The following is a 20,353-nucleotide window of genomic DNA, read 5'->3' as shown; positions in this document are numbered from 1 at the left end:
TGGGCGTGTCCAACGACACCCGCCTATCCGTTTCCAGCGTTCCTCGTGCGCGATTAGGCGAGACGGGAAGGCGCGTCGAACGGAACATTGTTTTCGAGAAATTCGAGGAAAAGTTTGCCTACAATGAGTCACCGTGATCCCGTCGATCGCTACAATCTCTACACGTGGAGATCGTAAGGCACGCTGTTCGCTTCGCGACGGGCGAAAAAAAAACTCGAATACGAACATGGTAACGGTAGACACGTGGCATCCGATGTTCAAATTACGCGGGGTTACATAATCCGCGCGATAGTTCCGTTGAGATCGAGATTATCGATAAATCTCGAGGAGAATTTAACCCTAAAACGATCGAGCGATATTACTCCAATAATTTTCTCTTCGCGGAAATTTCATCGAACTGAACACGATTTTCCAATAGGAATTGTCCAAGGCAAAATCAATTTTCTCGAATAACCTGTACGCGATTTGGAATCCATTTTCGATAGTTTGTAACCGGCTCGAGAACCGTAACCTCTAGTCTTCCTAGGGTTAACGGCCAAGCTCGTTAATAACTCTCGAGTTAGCCCGCGCCAACGTAGCAGTCGAACCGTGTTCGCTTGGAGGATCGCCGGCAGAAATAGTCTAATTAAAAATAATTCACTTACCCCACGTAGACGGCTTCAGGAGCAGCGTCCACGATCCGTTGGCGCAGCGGCCTCACGGGCAAGTCCTGTAGGCCCCGGAGTCGATCGATTCCCCGGCAAAGAGGGGCAGCGTAGAGGGCGGCGAGGAAGAACCGGTGCACCACTCCAGATACGAGACGTGACGCACACTCTCGAGCAAAGTGCACGATGACTCGACGCCGCCTTCCGTCGTTCTAGCCGGGGAAGGCTCGAAGGGAAGGGAATAAAAGAAAAAAGAAAAAAAAAGAGAGAGAAGAAAAAACGAACGGGAGAGAAAAAAATGAGGGACGTGTAGCGAACCGGGTGATTCGCAGAGACATCACTGAGAATCGCACAGGAGAGGAGGAAGAAGAGTATGGGCCGTCGAGTCGCGCAGGCCCGAAAACCGCACTGTCAGCCGGAAGCGTGGCACACGATCGCGGACGAGCGTCGAGGGAGTAGGAAAGAGGAGGGGAGGAAAGGGAAAAGGTCGGAGGAGTTAACGTGGAGAAAAGACGGCCATGCCGGGCGAGAAGAAAAAAACTGAGGAATACCGGAAGAGCATGGTGGGGGCTAGGGAGAGGCTTAGGTTAGACTTCCTTCCTGCTTCGCGGCCGCGTGTTGGAATGGTTGGAACCGACCGACCGACCGACCGACCGACCGGCTACTACACCATCGTGCTCGCTTGGAGGACTCGTTTCCCAGTGTAGAAGTCCCCCATGGACGACCGGTGCAAAGTGTAACTTCTCGGCACGAGATCGGAACGTCGACTGACGAACGGGAGCAGAGAAACGATCGTTGTACTCCGTTCGGAGGCGAACTCGGAACTACCCGAACACCGGCGACCATCCGGACTAGTGGAACGAGCGACGCGAACTGAGCTGCGCGGAGGCTGACGAGTGCTCCGCCAGTCACGGGTGCGCGTTACCACCGCGCCGGCCTCGGTGGTGGGAGTAGAAACGAGGCGCGCGCTAGAGTGCGTTCCACCGGCGATGGAGTGGGGAGATGGGGGTTAGCCCAGGAGCGGGGATGCGGCCGAACGCACCCCGTGAATGACGCAGGTGGCGGGCACGGACAATGACTGCGCGAGCGCATCGCTACCGTCTTCTGTTAATTAACTCTTTAACCGATCGCGCCACTGCAAATAACGCTCCCAAGTTGCATTGGGAAAAGCTCGAGGTCTCGGTGCTCCGAGGCTGAACTTTAAAGGGTTATTGTTAGAATTCCGGGAAGCTTGGGTATTCGAGGCTTCGCGACTCAGGCTTGAATCGTTTTTTAATTGTTCGGCTAGGAAGTTTGCCTAGGAGAGACACACTTTTCGTTGGGAAGTTTTTCTGTAGAAATCTTCAACATTTACGGGTGAGACGTAGACGACATTGTTTGAAAGTAATGAGAAAATCTACATAAATTCACAAGGTCACTTGAGCGGAAGGGGTTAAATATTTTGAAAGAAGTTTAAGTAAGCTTCAAATGAGTATAACTTTCCCTGGAGTTTGACTCACTCGTGACACTATGGACGTTGACACGTTATCCGTGAAATCATCGTGCCGATAACGAGCGTTTGGGAAAGCTAAAGAGGATTTGGGGGTTCGAACGTATTAATGGTATAATTAATGTAACTTGAAAACCAAGCATAATGTCCGTATGCCCCCCGATGTATTACCGTTACGAATTGATCCTCAGATTTCGATTGAAGAGAAATCGTCCAACGATAATTATGAAACAACAACTAAAGATTGAGTTTCCTGTTATTACTCTCTAGCCTCTGAACGCAATGGCTGATGAAATATTTTTGCGCTGTAGCACAGCAATCCCATTGTTCGAAAGACGAAGATTACCCGCGTTCGTTGTCGGCGAACAATTAGCGTCCCCGATACAATTCAAGAATCGCCTCACCGAAAGAAATGTATTTTTGTTTTCAAGCCGCCGCGTATCTCCTCGGTCCCCAACGATAGTGAAAATCTGTTTACCGCGCGGCCGGCACCTAAAATTCGATAAATGAATCGTTTATTTGCTTTTTCCACGGTGGCAATTTTCCCTGCTCCCGATAACGTTCCGGGGCAACGTCGGCCATTGTAAATCCTCGGGGCCGCCAGCGTATATTCATATTCTTCGCTACCGGTCGAAGGCGACGGCGTAACAGTTGCAAATATGCGCGTATATTGGTGTATTTTACGACGCTGCGCGACAGAACGCTTCGTCACCGAGTTCAAGGCGCGCGCACGTTGATAACGCCTCGTTTGCACGCTGCCTCTGGCATTTATCTCTCTTCTTTCCTTCTTTTTTCCCGTTCTACCACGTGAACCCCGCTATATTTGGTATTCTAAATAAAACCATTAGAAGAACGGGCAAAAAGAATGGCGAAGATCCGAGCGAAAGGGAAGTAAGAAGATGGCGCGAACGTGGAGAGAGCGAGAAAGGGAGAGAGAGAGACAGAGAGAGACAGAGAGAGAGAGAGAGAGAGAGAGAGAGAGAGAGAGAGAGAGAGAGAGAGAGAGAGAGAGAGAGAAAGAGAAAGACAGAGAGAGCTAAAGAAAAAGGAAAAAATGGTCGATTAATTATCAGCCGGTATCACGAGCAGCCGGGATTACGACACTCGAATCTTTATCTGGCTCGATTGCCCGCTCGACGATACCCGGTTCCGAGCGGAGGCGAGCGATGATTTACATCGTCGCATGAGATCTCAACCCTGCTCCACCGTGGCTGTGTTCTATCTACGTTTACGTAACCAAGTGCACTTATATTTCCAGGCGAGGAGCCAGTATCTTATCGCCGCCGTGCGACCCGGCGACCCTGTGTTTTCTCGATGTCCCAAATTCAAAAAATTTTATCGAACCTTGCGGCAACCGCTCTCCCGCGCTCCCGGGATCCCGCTTACGAAATAGGCCGCCGCGCGCTATCGATAAATAACAGTCGAAACAGATAATCCAGCCGTGCGTCGCCTGGACGACCGCCGCGAAACCGTAAGAATACGTTCCCCGTTGCATCATCGTCCCGTTTCGTCCTGGCGCTCGTAAAATCATCGTGACCGACGAGAGATGCGCCCCGTTCGTATCGGCCGCACTTGCTCCGCTCGGGGATTAAACATTCCCGCCAAATCACCGGCCATCTTGTCGAACGACGTTTTGTTTACGCGGCCGCCATTCCGCTGGTTATTAATTTTACAACACGCGTGCGCCGGTCACGGATAAATCGGAACGGACCTTCGCGCGTTGCACAAAATCTTGCATCACTTCATCGGATATTCGAATGAATTAATTAATCATGCATACTCCGAGGACGATCTTTACTTCTTTAGGCATACCGTCGCACGTGTGCACGGTCGATTTGAATTTGCAATGAATCGGTAGTCGCATTACTATTGTCGGCTATAGTCGTATTCGATAAATGTTTTCTTCTGTAACACGTTCACGATTATCTTCCTTTCAACCGTTCAAATCTTAGCGAAAACATCTAATTGAAATTTAGAGTCATCTCTGTGGTAACAACTTCTAAAGTTCTCGAAGAGATTGAACGTCTCAAGGAAATCTCGTAGGAATCGTTTCTAAGCATACCAAGACCTGCTCGAGGATAAAACGAAGCAGCAGGATCGAAGTTTTCATTTTCCCCGGAACGATCAAGTATGGACGATAGTACACGCGCGTACCGATAGTTAGCTCCTGGTAAGATGCGTCGGGCGCGGTTGGCTCGTTTTCAAGGAGTAAAACGAGAAACGAAAGAAAACGAAGGGGAAAGGAATTGGCCATCAGGGCCAGTGACACGGGCCGCGATCGGCATATTTCCTTGACCACGTCATCGTTGAACACCGTCCCCCGTGGCAGGGCGAGAATTTGCGGAGTGTATTAGTAGGCCATGACGAAAATACCAGGCGGTCCGGATAGTAATAGCGAGCATCTAGACGGCATTGACCGCGCCCGAATCTGTGCAGGTCGTTCCCCGTTCTACTCGTTCCTCGTGGTGGTCGTTAAAGTCGCATTTAGAGAACATCACCGGGACGCATTTCAGTGGACACATTTAGGAACGACGCGGTGCACCATGACGCTGCCTCGCGTTCTTTCGCGTATCGAGACTTAGGGTTTCGGGGGACCATTAGCCCTGGCTCACACTTATGATCAACCGTACGATTGGGACAGTCACTGACGGTCGAAGAGGATCGTGGATGATGAGTAATTAAATGTTTGTCGACGATGGGTACTTGAATATAACTAGAGAAAAACTGTAAAACTATAAGATTCATCTTTTGTTATCTAAATAATGAACTGACTTGTTTGTACCTTGGGATTTTAGATATGAAAGTTCGATGTCTCTAATGTGACTACATTCGTTTTGAAAAGGTTATCAGAGCTTGCTTCAGAAAACATTATTCCTTTCTCTAGGAAACGAACAGGAATGAAAGATATATCGATAAGTAGAAGGTAAAATCCTTGATCGCGAGTGATCGTGATCTAACCGTACCGTTAGTGTGAATCAAGCTTTATGCTCGACGCGTTCCGTCACAAATTTTCCTTTCTGCCTATCGCAGAGAGATTTTACGTATTCACACGGCGCGCCGCCGTAACGGTCAATTCTGATTATTTTAATTACCCATTCACCGCCGCTCGTAAGCGTCTGCCCACGTCCTTTTGTCTCGCACCATCGAAAAACGCGCGACGTTCCTTAAAACAAGTAATCCCCTTCGCATCACTCGCCGAGGATCGTTCGAGTCGAGTTTCAGACAGAAGAATTCGACGTTTTATTTTCAACGGCAGGGTGAACACTCGCGACTGGTTCGAGGTTTCCGATGATCGTCCGTCAAGAATTCCTCCAGTTACCTTTTAGAAATTCAAAAAAGAGAAACCGGTCGCAGCGAATTCCACGCGGGGAGACGAGTGTTTCCTAGGCCAGCGTGAAAGTTATCCTTTTATTTTCGTTCTCCTTCTTTCCGCCAGTACCGTCGGGAGGGCCACGAATTTTCTACTAACGGTGTAACGAGGAAAGCGGCATACTAATGCGTTTCGCGCGCGCACAATGGTCGCGCGGGTAAATATTCAAGGAGCACGAGCTTCCATATATTCATGACGTCTCGAATGAAACGCAGCGAACGGAAAGAAAAGAGGAAGATGCATTTACATTTGAAAAACCGGGCGATTTGTGGGTCAGGAAATTTTCAATATTCTGTCTCGGTGGGATCAAGCCCCGGGTCCGCTGCGTTCGGCTGCTAATTGCTGGCCATCGGGGAATGCCCCCGGCTGTATACGGGGACAATAAACACGGTCCTTCGAGAAAGGGAAATAACCATTATCCAATAAATAAGGATGAACAGCGAAATTTGATGAATTACCAAGGGTTTCGAATCGCTTCGAGCATAAATCAGTTGAAACAGGATTCGGTAGCTTGGGACTCGAGTGTCTCGAGAGTCTCGGAGTCTTAACTACCTAGCAATTAGAATGACTTGTAAATCAATATTTTACACACGTTAGAACAACATATGTTTCGAAACTTGAAGGGTCTCTCGTATCTGTAGAAATACACTATTCCCCAATCTCTCCCAAAATCATCTTCATAATTCAAATACTTGCACTACACGAATTCTAAGGTAGTTCAATCTGACCCACCCCACACTTCTAGCATTAAAAGTCTTGAATTCGACTCTGATCTTCGAAAGATGAAGTACATCAAGTCCCATTCACAGTGATCCAAGCTACGACGATCTAGAAACCATTGAATCGTATCGAAACTGGGATTCGAATGCCCATGGCTACCAACAAACCCGGACGACGCCGATACTCCGTGGCAAATACATCCGAGATAACGCCGATAGCGCGGCAGGGACAACCTCAGCTGGTTATTAATAATAAGTATCAGATAAAGATGTAAAAAAAGAGTGTGCAACACGGCGACACGTGTGCGCGATCGGTTTCGTAACGCGATCCCGTGGGGATAACGAAGGGAACAGAGGCTCGCGGGGTCGCCGTAAATTGACACCGCGGGATAAAACCGTGGACCCATCGAGGATGATGGCGACCGGCATGGGTCTTGTACGTATCGGTCAGCCGCGTCGTTTAAATCAATTCCCCCGCGACGATAGCGTAACGGCGGGCCATTTTAATTACCGTTAATGAGCGTGGCCGGCCAGCGAAACGCGTCTCCTCCGCACGGGCATGAATACACGGGACCGTATGCGGGACGCGGCTCGTAAAACGGACATTTATTGGCCGTAAAGGCATGCTGGCTGTATCTTCGACCCCTCGCGGGCCTGGAAAGCCCGGACGAACTCTGCCCGGTTTGATCGTTTCGTGGCAGCTAGGATATAGGAACCGTATAACAATGGGGGCGTATGTCGCTGACAAACATGGGAGCGGCCTGTATTGGGTCGATGGTAAAAAAGAAAGGACGGGGGATAGAGAATTATATCCTGACTCGACCTTTCTGCCCAGTGTTGCATGTATTACGCTCCGTTTTCTACCTAGGCGTGGCCTATGTGTTCCTTCGCCTTTGAACCACATGTACGTCGCGCTTCCGGTTTAATCTTCCGGGAATACACAGCGGAGGAAAATTAATGCTGGATCGCCGGACGCGTTCGATGAATAAGCAATCCGACGTGTCGCTCTTTTCGTTCGTTTAACTGGTTGGCGAAATAGAATTTCGAGGATTCTATGTAATACTAGTTATCTCGTCGTAGTAAAGATTAGTATTAGAAATAATTAGTGATTCGGTCTGGTTACTTATGGTATATTTTCGATTGGAGATCGATCGTTTCCTTGCGATTGTTTACAAGAGTAAAGCTTCTATTCTGGAGCCAGAGGCCATAACCACTAAAATAGGATACGGTTAATAATATCCCGGCATTTCGAAGGATAAACAAGGTTTAAAGTCCTTCGGGTGTAAACTGCTTCGCGGGTTTATTAAAAGAGAGTAATAAATTTTTTATCGGCTCGCATGGTAATGAATCGTAAAGCATCTTAGTTTACATTGATATCGATTGCTGGATTTTACACCTCTCCGCAGACGTCACGCTCCGTTTCTACCCTTCGCGTTTTCCGACCTTTGAACTATATCGGCCGCCATGCTTTCGGGTGTACGAGATTGAGAAACTCCCTATCAGGCCGTCGACGTGGAAGGACATAAATTTGAGGAGAGGAAAAAAATGGACCGATTCTTGTGACCACGGCCGGAGTCCCATAACGTTATCTCGATCAGTGATGAAACAGCCCTGCCCTGTGAGACCCCGAAATTATGAACTTTAAGCTGGTCTATTTACGGCGGATTTCCAACGACACCGTTCTAGAGCGCAATCAAGAGCGCAAAAGAAATAGAATTTCCACGTGGCGAGTTCAACGTTTTCCGAGTTATTTCTCGCGGCAGTGGCGCAGCCACGTAGGGCGCATTAAAAATATATACGGACCCCCCGTTTCGACGGTTACACGAGGCTTCACCGAAATAGTTTCGGTACGTACAATCCGAGTTAGTCCCACGTGAATGATTATTCGTCGCTGTTAATCGAGGCAACCCTCTCGGACAGCCTCGGTTCACAGGTAACATTCTTGACACCGAACGGAAACCTAAAAACACTTTCAAAAAAAAAGAAAAAAATAGATTACCTCGAACGGTACTGAAATTCGATTTTATGTTCTATTCGCGAGAAACCGTTATCAGTCCTGTCCTCCGTTTTAATTCCCGAGCGTACTAACGGCACCTGGCTCGATCGCGGTGAATCCGCTCGACAAACACAAGGGAAACAGGAACGTATTACGCGAAAGCAATCAAGGCAAACATTATTTCCCTGTTTGCCTAACGAACAAAAAACCGAGGAAACCGTAACGATCGGTAATTGTCGATGATTACAGCCCTGAATTAATAGCCGACGTACCCGCGTCCGCGTCCGCGCGAGCGCAAACGTGCGAGCGAACTCGTGGAAAAACGCTAGGAAACATAACGAAATTGTAAAGAAGGACAAACAGAGCAGATAACCCGGGTACTCAGTTAGCAACACGATCGTCCGACTATTACGAGGACGATAACGGCCACGTACATACTTGCCCGCCTCGGTATCTGGGGTTATCGTTTTCTTCTTTTTTTTCTCTCTTTCTTTCTGGAGACAGCCGGGCCGGGGAGCGTTAACTGCGAAGGATCAGAGCGTGGAGCCTTTGGGTCATCGAAAGAGCCGGCAAACCAATTCCGATTCGTTTCGTTCCAACCCGTGGAATATTTAAAACGACAAAAAAAAAAACGAAAAAGAGGAAACCCGTGCAAAAAAGAAGAGAAAAGAGGGGTGGCGGTAGGAGGGAGCCGAAGGAATTATATTACCGAAACGACTCGATGTTTCGCCGGTAACGAGTCCTTAAACGTACAATGTCGCGATTTTTAACGAGGGGCCTATAATAAAAATATTTTCTCTTATTGGCCATATAATCCGAGCAGGCTCGTAAAAGACAAACGATCGCTTCCTATCCGCGCGAATTTGTTTCCGTGGAAGGCCGAACAACGGGAACCGGTGGTCTGGGCCCCGTGCCCATTTATCGCCGATGGAATATATCGGCGGCGGACACGGAACACGCAAATATTGCCGCGAGTTCGCCGGTTGCCGGCGAGGGTCTCCGTATCCGCTGACGTCGGGCTGACCCGGAGACCCCGGCCGAACTTTGCACTGCATTAACATGCCGATTTACAAGCCGTTTATGTACGCACGATTTCCGCTGGGAGAACTGTCGAACGGTCAACGTCAGCCGACGAAACGCTGCCTGGTAACCGGTATCGTCCGGGTCCACGACGGATTCCCGATTTTCGTTACGTCGCGCGGACGTTCGATCCTGGTTTGATCTTGGTAGTTCCAATATCTCGTTAAATGCGAGAGATCGTTTGTATAAGATGCGAATCAAATTCGAGGAAAGAGTTCTTCGTTTCCCTTCGAATTCCTTCGCTTCAGCTCGAGAATTGAATTACTATGTAAAATTATGTCTACTTTGCTTGTTACGTAAGACAAAAATATTGGAAAAAATAGCTTATACGATGCGAAAGTAGAAGGTTCATGCTCCACGAGGAGTTGAGGTAGAATGTTGCACGATTTTTTTATGGCGAAGTTAGGTTTCAAAGATTGGCAATGTATCGGTTACGATGTAGCAATTGTTTCAGTTTTGTGAAATAATGTGTATACATTGTGTTTAAAAAATAGTCCCTATTTAAGTAAATGTGGTCTATTTCTGGAAGACGCGGCACTCGAAGCGTTAATGAATGATTCATTACGAGGCCAAAGGAATTTCTTGTAGAATAAATAGTGAAACGTTTACGTTTAACAGTTAATTGGTACAGAGTGATATTGAATGTTGATATATTCATTTTGCGGGACTTTGTTCAGTAGTATTTGCTATAAATGCATAAAAGAACCTCAGTCTCTTAGGAAGGACGAAAAAATCTAGGATTAATAGTTATAAAATAAAACTGTACTATCTAGCCTCCGTCTCTTATCTGCTGACCCGAGCAAGATATACTGGTAACCTTGCTACTTAAAATGGGCGGGAGGCACTAGGACATTAGAAAAAGTTGTACAGGATGCGAGATACTGGTTTGTGAAAAAACGAACGTAAATATGTCCTGGTTATCGACTTTTTCTCGTTGTAGATAAGGAATGCATTGGATTGCATGCAACTCGAATGCATTGACTATGCGTGTATATGTGTAAATAATTTTCTGAAGTTCAAGAATGATTATAATGTAAGCGGCTAAAATATGTTGAAAATATTTTTCGTTATATAAATAAACATTTTTCAGAGATGAAAGTTATTTATGGATGTGCACAGTGTTGGTGCTGTCTCTGCACGGAAATTGGCTGTACTAAAAAACTGTGTCGACTATTCAGTCGGTAAGCGATCGTACAGATAGTGTACTACATTTTCGACAGTCAATTTATCACTTCCGGTAAAGTTGATATCAGCAGTAAACAGAAAAATTAAAAAATGTCTGCTTCCGTATTATATTTATTATACTCCGGTGTGTATTTACGTGGTTCTAGGTATTTTATGTGATTAATTCCACCTAACTTTGAAATGTTTCATTAATTTAAACTTCTTGTTATATGAGAGGATCGGGTATGAGGTATTTTACACAGTACTGTCAAATAATAATCTTTTAACGAAATGGAGTCTGACGGATTCGAAGGAGGTACTTCTTCGTCCGAATTTGTGTCCATTTCTACCTCAGGCATGTTAACAGGCTCGAGTGCGTTGTTGTTGATGTCGAACATTTTTTCGTATAATGCTAGGAAACTAAATTTTTGTAATCTTTCGGAGATCGATAATTGAAGGGCCCTTGAAGCTAATTCATATGCTTTATTTAAGGAGCTTCTGTAATCAATTCCACGAAACTTTGTCTGCAATAAGAATTATGTTGAGATAAAAATTACTGTCAGGTATGGAACGTGTAGGTGCTATAAATGAAAGATCAAGTACCCTTTTAATAAGTGTGCGATAATCAGTTTGCACAAATGGTTTTATGTTGCGCCTATTAATCCACATACATTCAAGTTTATCATAAAAAAATGTGACGTAGTATTTGATCTAGAAATTATATGTACAGTTATCATTCCTTATGAAACACATATAAAAAAAAAAACATTGAAACTTACTGGTTTTTGAGAGTTTTGTAAAATATAATATGAACATGTTTCAGGGCTATCATTAACTATTGCAGGCCACCACGGATAGCCAGACACACGAACCCATACAATGCTACCAGCATTATATTCATTTTCAATTAAATCAGCCTCAATGACAGGTGTCTTAGGTATTTCTGGTATAGTGCAAGATGCTATTGACTTATCTATAAAATCAAATAAAAATATTATAACACAAAGAACACATATAAAGGCAAAACTTCAAAGAAGATCTACTAAAATGTTTACACACCAGAATTCATTTCACAGTACCATATCTTTGGCACATCTGTTGGATCATGATATTCTTCAACATATCTCCATTTCTTACATGTAGCTCTACAACACTCAACCCAGAGACCAGTGTCTCTTCTTTTCTGTAACCAATGTAACTTCTTTTCCCAAGTAAGATTATTGTCGCATTGAGACAACACTTCAGTATTCGAATCAAATACTATAAAACAAATAAGATTCTATTTTATATATCACATACTACAACTAAAGTAAAACATGCAATGTAATTCCAAGCGAGCTTAAATTTTACTTGTTACAAATTCATCAGTTTAGAAAATATCATTGTACCATACAATCTCTCTTATTACAATGTTTTCCTTAATGGTAACATACTTTTGTAATTAAAGTAACAGCTAACCATACACTGTTATAGACGAAAATAGGTCAATTTGTCTCTGGCATTGCTATCTTTCTTTCTTGACGCGAACGCGCATTTTTCGTCATTGTTTATACACCTACCTATAGATGATACTTCTGTAACATTATTGCTAATGTTTGTTGTGTTTTTAGATCTATTTTCGATTACGCTCCTATCGTTCTCTTTATCGATCGTTTGTATCTTAATTTTGTCTAACTTTGTATGTGATCTAGTGGTCTTTTTCTGCGTGATATCGGGCCTGTTATTGTTAACTGTATTTCGTTTTCCTAATGCGTTGTTGTTTGACTGATCAAACACGATATCAGTGTCTTTATACACGACATTGGCAATGTCCGACTCTTCCTCGGTATATTGCAACTTTTTCGGCTTAAGGTCTACCCTCTTAGACACTATTTTGCTTTTTATCGGCGCTTTCGGCGTTACGACAGAGTTCTTTTCCATCGGTGGTGTCTTGAACGATGAGTCACACGAATCTCCGTCAAACCGACGTTTATGGAACAAGTTGAACTGAATAGTACAAACGCAAACAAGAATTACAATTCTGTTGTAATAAGGGGACTCAGTTATTTTCTTCCATAAATTACCTGGGGCAACAAACTCGCCGATGCGTTTAACAATTCTACCTGACCGAATTCCGATTTCTTGAACAGCATCGTGGGTGTTTGTTGCTTCAGCTCCCGCCGTTGGATAGGACAATTTTTACGTTGCATATTGCGTCCGTATTGAATCCGTGAAAATTAAAATCTTATCGAATGTTTATGCAAAATAAAGGCTGAAGGCAAACAACAATTATTTTAGCACGACAAGGAAGGAAAACACTAGAGGAAAAAGACTAACAAAGAGACTCTATCAAAATAGGGAAACTGCGCAATTTTGTTACGAAAAAAAATCGCGAAGGAGAAAATTCCCGAGTAAACGATAAACCCGCCGCGTTTATAACGGGGTCCACACGACTTTCCGCAGGGCGTTTCTTGCACGGCAGCAGGGACCAATGAAAATTTGAATTTAATAACAAACGATAAGCGCATAAAGTGTGTCGTTTAAATATTCATTTGAAAACTATATTGTTTATATGAGCATTTAACGCTACTATTATATTTCCCTGTGTTTGAACGATTCGTATAAATATTTTGTACGACGATAAACTTCACGTTAGGATCACTATCAATCTTTAAAGCGTTGTAATTACCGCCAGAGCTGCGATTGGCCGGTGGAAATTACATCGCGCTTGGTTCAATTCGATTGGTTATTTGCGATTCAAAAAAGCAACGATTATAATCGTTGTAAATTAAAAAATAATACGTTAGAAATAACTGACTTTTAAAAAAATTAATTTAAAGATGATAATAGTGTGAGGACACTCTAGGGTTCGATCTGATGTTAATAATTAGTGGAAACGAAATATTAAATAAATTAATATTTCGTCACTCCATTAATGAAATAACATCATTGCTGACTAAAGATGACTGCTTGCATCATTGCCATTAACATTAGAAGCGCATGAATGCATTTACATGCGTAACGAATCATTTTTCATGGTAGCAAATATGTATGTATATGCGTGCAACATATTTACATCATTGTTCATCTCGTCCCATAAATATATTGTACATTATTTTTAGAAATGACACAATACGACCATTCCCGAAGCATAATGTAAACATAGAAAAATGTAATGAGTCATTAAACACAATATTTTTAATGTGTCGACTTTTATTATTTACAAAAGAAGATAAGGTGTATCAATTATCAGTTTGTATACGCTTGTACAGAATTTCGTTTGCCAATCATACATATGCACATAATTCCCCTTTTACACGGCTAACAATTTTGTTACGAAGATTTCCACGGTTTCTCAATGATTTTCTATTCGCACCGTGCTCGGAAAATTGCCATGACCCGATCAAATTGTGTTTCGCGGCCGAAAATTGCCGAAGTGACGTTCGGCTCCCTCGGGTGGTCACATAGAAAATGGAGTTTGAGCGAGGCAAACGAAGCAGCTATTCGCCATCGTTGATGGGCGCACAACGAGGGTCCTGAGCTGGCTGCGCCGTGTATCTAGTGATTAACCCGTATTTTTGTGCTTAATGCGAGCAAAAAGTACGTCGAGGTGAAACTGGAACCGACTGTGAAACGATCGAGGGTAAGTTTGATCAACTAATTTGGTATCTAAGGGAAAAAACACGGAAGGAAAACTTGGAGCATTGGCGACCATCCGTTTACAGAACGCATAAACCATTTTCTGCGCATGCGCGATCGCGGGAACGATAAATTTACGTAGAATACCGTGCGTTTCACGATCGTAAAGATCCCGCGAGACAAATGATCGGTTTACTCAATAAAAATTGATGTATTTAGAATTTCGAACGAGAACGCGATAATGCTTGCAACTTATATTACCGCGCTGATATTATTTTGACATCTGCATGGAGCGAAACGAACTAATTCAAAAGTGACCAGTAATGTCTTTTTCTATATAACACCGTTTTGTATATTGTTTTTCAGCTAATTAAAATTTATGTCAACTTGTAAGCTTATTATTAAATTACTTATTTGGCGTTCAGAATTTCTATACATATGGTTTGATACCTATAATTTAAGCATTCTGTAATTATTATATGTTTTTTGTTACATATTCATGTCCATTTTTTTTTCAAATTGTGATTATATTGTTGTATATAAGAAGTTTTTATTGCAACAGGAAAGTATATTTTTCGACTGGTTTCCTTCTTCAGATCCCACAAAATGTCATCCGCACAAGTTGATCGTCCCACAAAAGTGGGTCAGATCAATAAAAAAGAGAATGAGAAGTCAAGGAAGACTTTTAACTCCTCTCATAAGAAGCACAAGCATGAAGATGGTCGTCATTTTAAGTTTGGTCGTAAACGTCTGCAAAGTTTTACTAGTAATGGTAAATTCTTTCCACCATATAAACGCAGAAAGAAGGAAGGTGTCATTATACCACCAACAAAGTTTCTGCTTGGTGGCAACATATGTGATCCGTTGAATTTAAACAGTATGCAAGACGAGGAAATAAATAGAGCTATGAATGCTGTTACACCTAAGTCTAGCCCACTGCCCACACCTAAACACAAGAAAGAGGCAATCGAAGTTATTATACCTCCTAATATTTGTGATCCACTGAATCTGTGCAATTGCAGTGATGACGATGAATATGAAAAACAGCTGATTTCTCCAACAAAAAAAGGTTCCAAACGCAGAAACAGAAAGAAAAAGAGAGCATCTTCAGGTTCTGGGAAGGATGATGCAAGTGATCCATCCGAATTGAAAATTAAAGAGAGTGACATAACTGATGTTACAGAACCTGAAGAGCAGGCTGCACCAGAAAAAGTTGAAACAGCACAGCAGTGTGCACCGTTAAACTCTCCACCACCTAATCAGCCTAAAGAATCCAAACCAGAAAGTCCACAGAAAGATAAAAATAAACTACGGTTAAAAGGTTTAGAAGAACCAAAAGATAAACGATTACGGAAGGTTGATGTAAAAGATAAAATTGTTAGCCCTGTGATTCCTCAACCCGGAGCATGGAAACCTAGACCACAACACCGGCCTAGCCAGGATAAGAAAAAGAAGCAAACAATGCCAAATTTCAGAGAGAAAAATGCACGTTATCAGTATGGCAACTACAATAGGTACTATGGCTATCGTAATGCTCATCATGAAGTAGACACAAGACTGACAGTATTTGCACAACGCAAAGAGTTATTCATTGGGAAAGATGTATTGGATATCGGTTGCAATATTGGCCATATTACTCTGTCCGTTGCAAGGGACCTGGCAGCTCATAGTGTAACTGGTATTGACATTGATCGAACACTCATCATTATTGCTAGAAAAAATATCAAACACTATGTCAATTGTGTACAGTCCCCTGCTGGTAACGAAGACAGCGATCACCATGATGTAAACTTCTTCCCGATCTCTATGCCAATCAATTATGGACCGGTTGATATTCCAGGTTTCACAAAGAACAAGAATCACAAAGGTTTTCCTTATAATGTTACTTTTGTGCAGGTATTCTATCAAATTAAAAATTCCATTTAATACATTATGTATACAGAATGCAACAAATCTAAACACTTTTTCTTTTAGGGTAATTACGTACTCGAAGATGACGCCCTTCTGTGCACAGAACAACCGCAGTTCGATACGATCCTCTGCTTATCCATCACCAAGTGGATACACCTGAATTTCGGAGACGCGGGACTCAAGCAAGCCTTTAAACGAATGTACGCTCAGCTTCGTCCAGGTGGAGTTCTTATTTTGGAATCCCAAGGTTGGAGCAGTTACACCAAAAAGAAGAATCTTACAGTAAGTACAATTTTTTTAAAACGTGAACGTACAACACATTGCTTTATCATTCAAAAATATTAATTCACTCTCGTGTTTCAGGAACGAATATATAAAAATTACCAGAATATCGAGTTTCAACCGCACAATTTTACGCAGTATTTACTATCGCCCGAAGTGGGTTTCTCCAAGTGCGAAGTGCTCTCTATTCCCCCTCATCCATCGAAGGGCTTTCAACGGCCGATTCATCTGTTCACGAAGCCGGGATCATCTCAAGAGAACACAGAAACTTCCACGCTGAAACGGCAAGAGCGGACAAACGAAGAGAGGAAGGAGCAAATAGAGCGTAGAGCGTACGAAAAGAAGTTGTTCCAGAAAGGAAATACCAAGGAGGGGAACATGTCGGAAATCAGCCAACAAAGCAATGAGTCCATGAGTCAGTACGATCAATTGGAAAATGTTTACGCACCCAGCGCGACACCGTGTTACGACACACCGGGTTACAACAACGACAGTCAACCGCCGGACGCCTCAAAGATGTGCTACCTGGACGTCAATATGGAAAACGACAAAACAGAGTTGGAGAGCCAAGACGCGACTGACAAGACTACGGAATCCTCTACGGAAACTATGTCGCGGAAGCGTAACTTGGATGCGGTGGCTGACGATCTTTCTACGATAGACGCAAAACGTCCTAAAAAGGTGGAAGAGGCGGTCGAGACCAAACCAGTGGAAGCCAACAAAGAATTAGCACCTCGGGCGACGGTTTCCGACGACAGTGAGTGTAGGTTAGAAAAAAAACAAAAAGGGGACAACGAATTAAACGCTCGACCGGCAGTGGACAAGTCAGTTTCGAATTCCGAGGATTGCATAGAAGACAAACAGGATTCGAGGATCGTGGATCAAAAGGAAGAGGACAACGGATCGAGGAGTCGTTGTGAAGAAGAACAGACGGGAACGCAGCGCGGCGAACTGACCTCGGACAACACGTAAATTAGTACTCTGAACGCTTTTTGCGTGGAAAACGAGCGGTGCTATCAAATTCTGGCTGTTTGGTTGTTATCCATTTACTTGGCCAATCGTTTTTCATTCTTGTTTTTCTTGTCCTTCCATTCCTTGTTCATCTCGTAAACATTCGTATGAATTACGTCACGTTGAAATGGAAGCAGCGGACGCGGAATTCCATCGAGATCTCGTGCGTCGAGCGATTCCAATGGCAACGATGACGAACTTGAAACTCGATCCGTCTTCATTGTTTGTACCGTGCGAACGGGACGAATGTTTCTGAGCGTTCCAACGCGCCCTGTCGCTGGACGCGCACCCGTACAGTTTCGTTTGTTCGTTTCGTCTCTCCTCTCCTCATTTTGTAATCGATTTTTATTATTTCATTGAAAACCGAGTTACGCCGAGTAAGCGGATAGGTGTCCCCTTAGAATACCTGGTGAGAGTTTCAGTGTCTTTGTATCGGTGCGTTTGAAATCGATCTCGAATATTATAGAGACTATAGTTGGAGCAAAATCAATTGGCCTAGGAGCTGTTTCCCTGTAACGCGTAACGGATGTTACAGGGAAGAGGGTAATACCGTCGGAGTGGGGATAATGACCTTGACCGGTTAGTTTAGCCACTGCTGCCAGTATAAGATGAGAGCAATTACGCGCCGACTATACACCAAGTGTCGGGCAAGTTTTTAATCAATTTCCTCGACGAAAACAACTCGTACGCAAAAGAATTATTCGTATTAATTCGACGTAATTTTTCATATAGCCTAATTCCAGTTGTACCATCGATCGACGGGACACCACCTTGTAGAACGGATGATCGTTACCGAGCGTTTTAGCGGGAAGATAGGTGTAACAGAAAATTCCTTAACGGCCTCGCGATAGCCAATTAAGTTTGCTCCAACCGAGTCGTACGTGTTACACACACGGCGCACTGCGATGCTCCATTAGAGAGATAATGCGCGGTGGGGAGGATACCGGGGTGGGAGGGGGGGATAACAAGAAACATAAATCAAGTACTGTACACGATAGAAATTGTATCGCTTTACGTAGCACGATTGTGATAGCGAGAGGACAGGGCGTGCTTTACCCCAGGCTGTGTCTGACGTGAGACAAGGGCAAAAGGTGATGGGCGAAACAAATTCTAAGTGCCGTGCCTAATTCAGAGCGTTTTCTCATTGTTCGCTGTACGTACTGTCCGAGGGGCACAGTTTGTCGGTCGACGGAATAGACTGACCTGTTCTTGTTCTCGTTCTTTTCGGCTTCACCGCGACTTTCGAATGTAAAAAGACAAGAGATGAAAAAAAAAAAAACAAAGCGGGAACAAAACAAAAGGGAAACCGTGCTCCGCGCTGGTCGTCTTGCCGCTGCCATACTTGTCTTTCCTCTGTAAAAAGAAAACTGAAAACCGAAACGAAGCGGGACAACCGGCGCGGACGGTTCTCCTCGGGGAGACCGGTCCCACATCGGAAACGAAAATTCTAATTAATTCTAATCGATCGATCGAGGGGGACCTCGTCCGCCCCCGTTGAATATTTGATAAGGATCGCACGAAACCGCGGACGACGTGCCCCCTTATCGCCCGATCGCCGTCAGTCGCCTGCGGAACGTGTCGGAGGGAGTACAGTACACATACATCCGATCGTAGGTTTCCTTCTTTTCTTTTTCTTCTCTCTTTCTTTTCTTCTTCTTTTCCTTTTTATTATTTCGGTTTGTTTGATCGCGTGGAAGATAGAGAGAGAGAAAGAGTGAGCGAGGGTGAGAGAGTGCGAGAGAGAGAGGGTGTGTGTGTGTGTGAGGGAGAAAGGGAGAGAGAGAGAGAGAGGGAGAAAGAGAGAGTGCGTGTATGTGAATGGGTGGGTGGGTGTGTGGCTGTGGGTCTGCGTGTGACGCGAGAAGGTATAGAGAGGCGAACTATCGGTCAAAGACTCCTAGACTGTAGACCTGTAAATTTGTGTAATTTTAGAGTACCCGAGCGTATTGTTTCATATAGTTGTTATTTATTTATAGAGAGTGCGAGAGAGAGGGAGAGCGTGGTCGCAGAGAATGACGGGAAGAAAGGAAAAGGGACGAGCGTCGAGGGAAAGGGAGTCGTCGAGAAAGTATTATCCCCGTTCGCGTTCGCGCGACGCGATCGGCACAGGGGCACGAACAGGACTGAGACGACAGGAGAGGGAAGATCTTCTCCTACTGGCTTGTTCGCGCTCGGTCGCGCAGAAAAGTTCCTCGCCGAATTGGTCGATCAATTTCCAAATGAAACCGAAGAGAGAAAACGGGAACGGATGATCGCGAGGAGGATATCTAGTCCGTGCGCGTCACGAAGGCGGAACGACGGTAGCGAAGAGCTTTCTTCTCGGTTCCGGGACTTCACCGATGTTTTAATTCGTCGTTAACCATTCGCGCGTTGTTCGAATGGTTCCACTTGTTTCATTCTGTTTTCTCTTTTTTCTTTTTTTTTTCGTTTTTATCGGGCAAATCCGCGTCAGACGACCGCTTCCTTTGCACACCTTCTTTGTTGCAGTTCGACGACGACGACGACGACGACGACGACGACGACGAAACCGACTGATAACGAACGGGACCGGCGCGATCGGGAGAACAATGGAGAGAAAACGCGATAACGAAGCTAACCAGGTTCTTCGGGCCGCGTTCCTTTTCCACGGCGTGGCGACACGCGCCGTCCCAGAGACTGATTCAACGTACACGGCTTTTATTTGCTCCTCTTACCGTCTGACGCGTTTTTATTTCCATTCCTCGAGCGTCGATCGTCCGCGCGATGAAAGAGTCCGGGGGCGGCGGGGAACGCGGACGGTCGAGGGAAGCAGCACAAATCGACTCCGGGTGCGATTCACTTTTTCCATGTTGCGTGCGTGCGTGCGTGCGTGCGTGCGTGCGTGCATGCGTGCGTGTGGGTGTCAAGAGAGCGTGGAACGGATGAGAGTTGAACCACTTAGGCGCTTACCAGGAGCACTCATAGTGTAAAAGAATCAGATTATTAATAAAGAATCGCTTTGAGTCACTCAGCCGTCTCTCGCGGATCTACTGTTTAAGGTAATCGATCTTGGGGAATGATCTTTATACCTCTGTACACTCCCTTCATTCC

At 44.6% G+C, this 20,353-nt stretch overlaps 2 protein-coding genes across 4 annotated transcripts; one reads left to right on the top strand and one right to left on the bottom strand.

Moving 5' to 3' along the window:
- Positions 1-10,614: 10,614 nt before the first annotated feature.
- LOC116434941 (uncharacterized) lies at positions 10,615-12,651 on the bottom strand. 2 transcript variants are annotated; one of them, XM_076366508.1, is made up of 6 exons: positions 12,526-12,651; positions 12,022-12,448; positions 11,522-11,722; positions 11,242-11,435; positions 11,066-11,173; positions 10,615-10,986 (listed from the first exon to the last, which is right to left on the bottom strand). In XM_076366508.1, exons 1-6 carry the CDS (start codon positions 12,649-12,651, stop codon positions 10,672-10,674), a joined length of 1,371 nt encoding a protein of 456 aa, XP_076222623.1. In that variant the 3' UTR covers positions 10,615-10,671. The 2 variants fall into 2 exon arrangements, with proteins under 2 accessions (XP_076222623.1, XP_076222624.1); XM_076366509.1 differs by lacking the exon at positions 11,066-11,173.
- A 944-nt stretch (positions 12,652-13,595) lies between these two features.
- On the top strand, positions 13,596-20,305 carry LOC116434940 (7SK snRNA methylphosphate capping enzyme). 2 transcript variants are annotated; one of them, XM_076366507.1, is made up of 5 exons: positions 13,596-14,084; positions 14,677-15,976; positions 16,055-16,273; positions 16,355-17,241; positions 19,261-20,305. In XM_076366507.1, the coding sequence occupies exons 2-5, from the start codon at positions 14,687-14,689 to the stop codon at positions 19,298-19,300; spliced, it is 2,436 nt and encodes an 811-aa protein (XP_076222622.1). In that variant the 5' UTR covers positions 13,596-14,084; positions 14,677-14,686; the 3' UTR covers positions 19,301-20,305. The 2 variants fall into 2 exon arrangements, 1 of the variants encoding a protein (XP_076222622.1); XR_012998331.1 differs by having other exon boundaries at positions 13,597-14,084; positions 16,355-18,894.
- The last annotated feature ends 48 nt before the right edge of the window (positions 20,306-20,353 follow it).

The sequence above is a fragment of the Nomia melanderi genome, chromosome 4 (assembly GCF_051020985.1).
Source record: "Nomia melanderi isolate GNS246 chromosome 4, iyNomMela1, whole genome shotgun sequence".
In the NCBI taxonomy this organism is placed as follows: domain Eukaryota; kingdom Metazoa; phylum Arthropoda; class Insecta; order Hymenoptera; family Halictidae; genus Nomia; species Nomia melanderi.
The sequence above is the reverse complement of the archived record's forward strand: the minus strand, read 5'-3'. Positions and strand labels throughout refer to the sequence as shown.